The 7,142-nt window shown below is 52.3% G+C and overlaps 1 protein-coding gene across 1 annotated transcript in view; it reads right to left on the bottom strand.

Annotated features, from left to right (window-relative positions):
* Nucleotides 1-1,143: 1,143 nt before the first annotated feature.
* Nucleotides 1,144-7,142, bottom strand: part of PALD1 (phosphatase domain containing paladin 1) — a 103,896-nt gene continuing 97,897 nt past the window's right edge. Inside the window, exon 20 of the mRNA XM_027840647.1 lies at nucleotides 1,144-1,563. Within this exon, the coding sequence (XP_027696448.1) occupies nucleotides 1,414-1,563 (150 nt within the window). The 3' untranslated portion in view covers nucleotides 1,144-1,413. The remainder of the gene's footprint in view (nucleotides 1,564-7,142) is intronic.

Consider the following 7,142-nt stretch of genomic DNA (forward strand, 5'->3'; position numbering starts at 1 on the left):
ATCACCTCTGCCCTGGTGCTCCCTGAAACCCTCCTGTATCACCTCCACCCTGGTGCTTCCCAAATCCTGCATCATCTCCACTCTGGTGCTCCCTGAATCCACACTAGCTGACCAAAGACCTCCATGGCAGGCCCACAGATGAAGAATTGGGAAGGGCAGGGGCGCTCACTATCATTCCTCCATCCCGTGGGATTTTTTCTTCCCTGTTTTCAATCCTTTCCCACCAAGCCTGGTTTCTCATCTGCCTCTCTTAGCTCTCTACTCTGCTGCTCCCTTTCCACAGAAGATATAAACTGCCATGGCTCACAATTACACAGCACTTTCAAGTCTGCAAAGTAGACAGCATTTCATTTGAATCTTTGCCAAAAAAGGCTTTAAATGCATAAACTAAAACACAGTTCTCAAACTATTTTTACATAAAACAGCTCCTGGACTGCAGGTTGCCCCTTACTGGTCTACAAGAGAATCTATCTCCCCATCTCATCCCCCTCCCCACTGCCTGGGACCCCCTTCTCTGGAGGCTGCACTTTGGACACTTTCTCCTCCAACAACAGGTCTCTTGAGCTGCTGCTGGCACCCAGACCCAGTGTCCTTCCCATTCCTTCCAGAGCCACGGGGGAATCATAGGCCCTAAATTCAAATCATGCCTGCTACTCACTATGTGTGTGACCATAGGCAAGCTATTCCCCCTCCTCCGGGCCTTAGTTTCCTCATCTGTAAAATGAGAGGGCTGGACTGGAGGACCTCTGGATGTGCACTCCTGTGTTTCCCACAGCAGGCAGGGATACAGAAAGGGACCCCATCCCACAGCCCTCCCGAGACATTTGCACACAGTCGGTCTGCACACAGCGTTTGCAGCCCTGAGCCGAATGAAGGCTGCATAGGAGGAATCCAAACTGGGGGCAGGGAAGGCCAGGGTATGTCAAAGGCTCAGGACTAAATACACAGGCAGAGCCGGGAGCCAAGGACATGGGGTACTTAAGAGAGTCAGCGTCATTGGGGCAGTGTGCTGACAGACAGATGGACTGACCCCAGCAGGGGTGGGGGCCGGCTCTGATGGGGGGGGGGTCTTTGGGAGGCCCAGTGCCTGGCCTGAACCGCCTCATGAACACACAGCAGAGGCCATTCCACAAGGCGCCCATCTAATGGAACTCCTTTCATTTACAATACGGTTTATTGTGTCGAAAAGGTCCCTCTCACAGCTTCTTTTATAAGTAAAGCAGGTTCCCCCCACCCCCCACCCAGTTCTCCTGGAAAGGCAGAAGCCTTTTCCTTCAGGCCACGGCCCATTCCCCTCTTTCTCTAGTTAAAACAAAGAGAGAGAGAGTGGGAGGAAGGGAAAGGAGCCCATCGCCGCGGCAGAAGGCAGAACCTTTCCAGAAGGCGAGGCTGGTGGGCTGCTGACGGGTCCTTCTACAGGAAGTCCCCCAGGACGGGCCCGGGGCTCAGGGTCTGTTCTTGCCAGCGGTAGCGTAACCTGGACAGGGGCTTGTCCTCGATCGTCTCAAACTCAGTGAAGCCCAGCTGGTTGAGAATCTCGTAGACTCCAGCTTTGGCGGCCACCTGAGGAGAAAGAAAACGGGATTGGAAGGGCCAAAGGGCAGAGGAGTGAGGGGTGAGGGGCAGAGGGGCAAGAGGTGAGGAGCAGAGGGGTGAGAGGCAGAGGGGCACAGGGGTGAGGAGCAGAGGGGTGAGGGGCAGAGGGGTGAGGAGCAGAGGGGTGAGGGGCAGAGGGGTGAGGGGCAGAGGGGTGAGGGGTAGAGGGACAGAGGGGCAGAGGGGTGAGGGGCAAGGGGTTGAGGGGCAGGGGGCAAGAGGTGAGGGGCAGAGGGATGAGGGGTAAGGGGTGCGGGTCATTTCACCAGCAGCTGGCTTGGTCATGCCTTCACCCACCCTCATCCCAAATCACTTACTCCTTCCTTCCCATCATCTCATATCCCATCTCATCCACTCCATCTCATTGATTCTCCCCTGTTCACTCATCCATTTATTCATCTATCCATTCAACAGCTTAGGCGGACCATCCTCCAAGAAGCCAGAAAAGTCTCTGCCCTCGAGGTGCGAACAATAGAATTGGAAAGACCAAAGACGGTTGGATAAATGGACGTCTGCGATTTATGATGTTGCTGAAGAAGCAACCAGGCTCTCCCAGACCACTTCCACAAGCACCTCCATCAAATGAGATGATATTTGTAAAGCACTTAGCACAGTAGTGCTAATAGTAGAAGTATTAAGCACACAGTAGGTGCTTAATAAATGCTTGTTTCCTTCCTTCCTTCTCCCCTCCCTTCCCTGTCAGACACGGAATTCCAGGCTGGAAGGACTGGGGAGTCCATACGTCAGTGACGGGTCAGTTACTCTTATCAAATTCCCTTTCTCCAGAATGAGAAACTGAGGCACAGGCCTAGGTGACTTGCACTGAAGAATGCCAAGAGTGGCATCGTGGTCTCTCGGAAAAATTGATGAGTGCAGGGAGATTAGACCTTCAACCTCAAGGCCTCTCTGAAGCCGGTCTTCAGGAAAGGGCCACCTTGGAGGGCAGTGTGTGTGTGGAGGAAAGGGCTGGGAATGAAAAGACGCGTATTTGGGTCCCGATTCCACCAAGACCCCGGCTAAAAACACAGCTGCCATTTCTATAAAACACAGAGCACTTTCCCCACTACAACCCTGGGAAGGAGATGCTGCAAGCACCCTCATTTTACAGACAAGGAGGCTTAGGACATGGCCACGGTAACAAAGCTATTCCCTGGCAAAGGCAGGAGTCACACCCACCTGTCCTGACTCCAAGGGCGATGATCTTTGAAAAATAAATAGGTACTTTCTTGTTTTTTTTAAAAAGTTTTAGACGCTTTTTATTTATAAGGTTTATAAAGATGGTTTCATAAGGTTTATACAGATTTGTTCATATAGATGCCTTTTGTTTTACGTACATATGTGTGTGTGTGAGACAATGATTCTGGATGTACCCCATCCCACTCCATCTCCAACCCCTGGGGAGCATTTCCTTTGAAACAAAGGGGAAAAAAAGGTAAATAAAACCAATTGATCCACGGGCATCTGTTAATATATACAGTATTCTACATCCACAGTCCCCTGCTCTGCCAATGAAAGAAGGGAGGTGCTGAAGATTTTTCTACTGTACCAGTCAGCAAATAATTCACCTCTCTCAGACTCAGTTTCCTCTCTTCTAAAATGGAGATTAGCCACCTCCCTAGCCTACTTTCCAGGGGTATCATGAGGAACAGGACTTCAGAAAACATAACATACACAGAAGTACACTGAGTCACTTAATGTCCTGTTTAGGACTCACACAAAAAATTATTATTTGCAGGTCTGTGCATGCACATAAATAATCATTATAATCAATAATAAGAAATAATATAATAACTCACAATAAAATATTTTATTTATTAAATAATAAAAATGAAAATAAATAATAGCTAATAACAATATTAGCAAGGATTTACATCAACACTTCAAGTTTTACAAAGTGCTTTGCAAATGGGATCTCATTTCATCCTCACAACAACCCTAGAAGGTAGGTGCTATTATTATCTCCACTTTACAATTGAGGAAACTGTGGCAGACGGAGGTTAAGTGACTCGCCCAGGCTCACATAGCTAGTACAAGTCTACGGCTACACTGGAACTCAGGTCTTCCTGACTCCAGGACCAGAGCTGTGCACTCGGTGGCGCCACCTAGCTGTACTGAGCAGTAATACAGTGTCACGATAAGACCAGGGGATTTAGTACCTGGTCTGAGTCTCACTCAGCTCTGCTTGCTACCTGTGTGACCTTCCCTGGGCTTCACGCTTCTCATCTCTAAAATGAAAGGGGTTGACCCTTTTTTTGTCGTGGACCCCTTGGGCAGCCTGGTGAAGCCTATGGGCTCCTGCTCAGAATCATGTTTTTTAATCTATAAAACTAAAGGAAGATTTCAAGGGAGTCAGTTTTATTAAAATACAGTTATCAGAATATTTTCCCATCCAGGTTCACAGACCCCCCCAACATCAGATCTCTAAGGTCCCTCCTGGCTCTAAAAGCCTAATTCAATGTGTGTTTCTAAACACCCCATTTCCCCTACCTCCTGCCTCCATCCTCCCCCCACCCACTCCTTGACCCTTTCTCTCCCTCTGTCCCCCCCACCTTGTCCCTCCTCCCTCCCCCCACCTTGTCCCTCCTCCCTCCCCCAGCCCCTCTCTCCCCTCCTTCCCTCAGACTAACGAAAGACCCGGCTGCCCCTTCAGAACTGCAGACGGAGGGGAGATGCGAGAAGAAAAGAGCTCGGGTCACCTCCTCTGCCCCTTCTGTTTCTGACAGCCCTTCCAGGCCCTCCTGTACCTGCTGGTGTGAGCCTGAGCAGGCCTGTTGGCTTTGGCACTGCCCTCCCAGCTCACAATGTGGCCTTGTCTCAGCTGAACGGCCGGGGCTGCCCTACCGGGCCAATCCAGACTCAAGCCGTCCACAAGCTCAGGCCCCCTTCTCTGCACCCCCACCCTGGGACATCAGGAGGGAGCGGGGAAGAACGGGGAAGCAAGCCCCTCACACACACAGGCTTTTTTCAAAAGAGGGACAGAGAACAGAGGGGGTTTCAGGTCTTTCCCCAGCCCAACCTTGGCTCTCCTTGGGGCCTCAGTATGAAATCACCACTCCAAAGGCTGCTAATATACTCCGCCCCAATCCCACGTCTGACCCTCTTCCACCCTTTCCAGGGAAGGGAAGAGAGTAAATGGAACCGAAAAGAGGCCTGGGCTGGAGGGGGAAGGGAAGGGAGGAAAGCGGTGTCTCCTGGCCTTGCTGTGTGACGTGAGGGAGACTGAGATCAAAGGTCTCCCCTTTCGACTACACGCCAGTGCCTGCCTGGACCTTTAGGGGAGCCACGGAAAGCTGGGGCAGGGAAAGGGACAGGGCCCCCATAAAACCAGGCTTCAGGGGCCCAAGCAGCACGAGGCTCCCTAAGGGGGACCAGGGCCAAAGCCTCCCCGAGGTCCGGGAGGGCGTGGAGCTCCTGGCCCGGCCTCGGCGTGTTTCTGGTTGTGCGTCCGCTCTACGCTCTGTATCATGTGGCAGAAAGAGGGCTGGGTTTGGAACCAGAAGGACTGAGGGCCAGGCCCCCTGCGGCCACTTCATGTCAAGTCAATCCAACAGCACTGACAAAGCGCCTACCATGTGGAAGGCATTGCACTGGGAGATGGAGACCCAAGGACAACATATTCTCCTGGAGGGGGACACCACCATGAGCAGACAGGGAAATACAGGGTCTCCCCAAAGTCTCAGTGCCACCGAAAACTACTAACACCCCAAAGTGCCCTAAGACAACAGTCACTACTCAGATTTTGGGGACACCTTATGCAAAGCAGTCTGAGGCGGCAAAAAGCACCCGAGGTGGGGGCATCCAGGAAGGCTTCCCAGAGGAGGCGCGGGGCATCAGAGCTGAGTCTTTTTTTTTTCCTTTTGGTAAGGCAATCAGGGTTAAGTGACTTGCCCAGGGTCACACAGCTAGTAAGTATCAAGTATCTGAGGCCGGATTTGAACTCAGGTCCTCCTGACTCCAGAGCTGATGCTCTATCCATTTTGCCACCTAGCTGACCCACAGCTGAGCCTTAGAAGTAGATGAAGCTTCCAAGACGGGGCAGGGAGTGCACTGATTGGGGATCAGCCTGGGCAAAGGTGCAGAGATGGTCAATGGCATCTCACTACCTGAGTGACTTTGGGCAAGTCACGTACGCTCGGACCCTGGTATCCTCTTCTGCAAACCAATGAGGTGATCCATCCCTTATCTACATCCCCTTCTCTCGGCTCACAAGCAGGCCCCTAATTCTGGCCCTCACCACCAGACTGTTGCAACAGCTTGCTAACTGGGCTCAGTTAGAAGCCAGCTGGTCCAATCAGTCTGTCTCAGGCCTCACCCCCCTGCCCTCTGTCCTCCACTCAGCCTCCAGAGAGACCTTCCTAAATCCCCGGTCTGACCGTGGCACCTCCCCACTCAGTTAACAACAATGGCTCCCTATTAGCTGAGGATCAAATATAAAACGCCCATGCTGGCACTGAGAGCTCTTGCTAACTTGGTAGTGCTTGTTTCTGGGTGTCTGCCTTTCTCTATGTCCCTGCCCCGTAGTAAGTACAGCGCCTGGCACATAGTAAAGTCGTGGTAAGTAACTGTTTGCTGATGGGCTGATTAACTGATCTAAGGTCTCTTCCAGTTCTAAATTCTAGGATTCCCCCAAGAGCTTGCACAGAGCTCTCTGCACACAGCAGGCGCTTAATAAGTGTTGGCTGAGCCCTGAAGCCACCATTTGCTCATCCCCAGGCTTTGGCTTTGAACTCTGGCCCTCAGACCTCCCAAGGGCACGTGTGATGGGCCTTCAGTGCCTCAGGGGTTGTTGTGGCTGACGGGGCCACACTGACAACACCCTCCATGTGAACCGGTCCCGATTTATCCCTGGTACCTGAGCCCCCACGGAAGAGGACAGCCCACGCACTTATCCACTCAGATGGGGAAAGCCTCTGCCTTTTCCTCTAGATCCTACTCTTAGGGACGCCATCTTTCCCGCTCATCCTGAGGTCCTCACCCCCCCCCCCCGTTGGCCAATGCTAATTCCGGCACTGGGCCGTGAACCAAGGCTGGCAAGGTCAGGGGTGGCATGAGCTTGGGAAATGGGAGAAGGGATGCCCCACCTTCCTGTAGATGGGGTAATTAGCGGAGGCCTGGCCCTCGAGGGAGCCAGCATTATAGTGTATGGAAGTCATTTCAGGAGGCCAGGGCCCCCAGGGGCTCCCTCCTACCCACAATGTGGCCATTTCAGCCGCGGCAGCGGCTCTGAATAGGCAAAAGGAAACCAAATGTCCGGAAGCCTGTCTCCCCACCTAATTTAAAGTCAGAGGCCTTGCCCTTGTGAAGAATCCAGGCTCTACGACTCACTGGGAGGCCTTAGACTAGCTTCTTCCCTCAATTTTCTTGTGTATGAACAGAAAAGGCTGAATTAAGAGATCACTAAAGTCCCTGACAGCTCTGAAATCCTAACTGTAGCAGAGTATCACAGGAAGTGTGTGTGTAGACACACACTGGAGGGAGGGCTGGGGAGAGGGCCACTAGGACCATTGAGAGGGAGAGAGCAAGGCGAGCGGGAGAGGGGAGCACCC

The sequence above is a fragment of the Vombatus ursinus genome, unplaced genomic scaffold (genome assembly GCF_900497805.2).
Source record: "Vombatus ursinus unplaced genomic scaffold, bare-nosed wombat genome assembly UNPS02014847.1, whole genome shotgun sequence".
NCBI lineage: Eukaryota > Metazoa > Chordata > Mammalia > Diprotodontia > Vombatidae > Vombatus > Vombatus ursinus.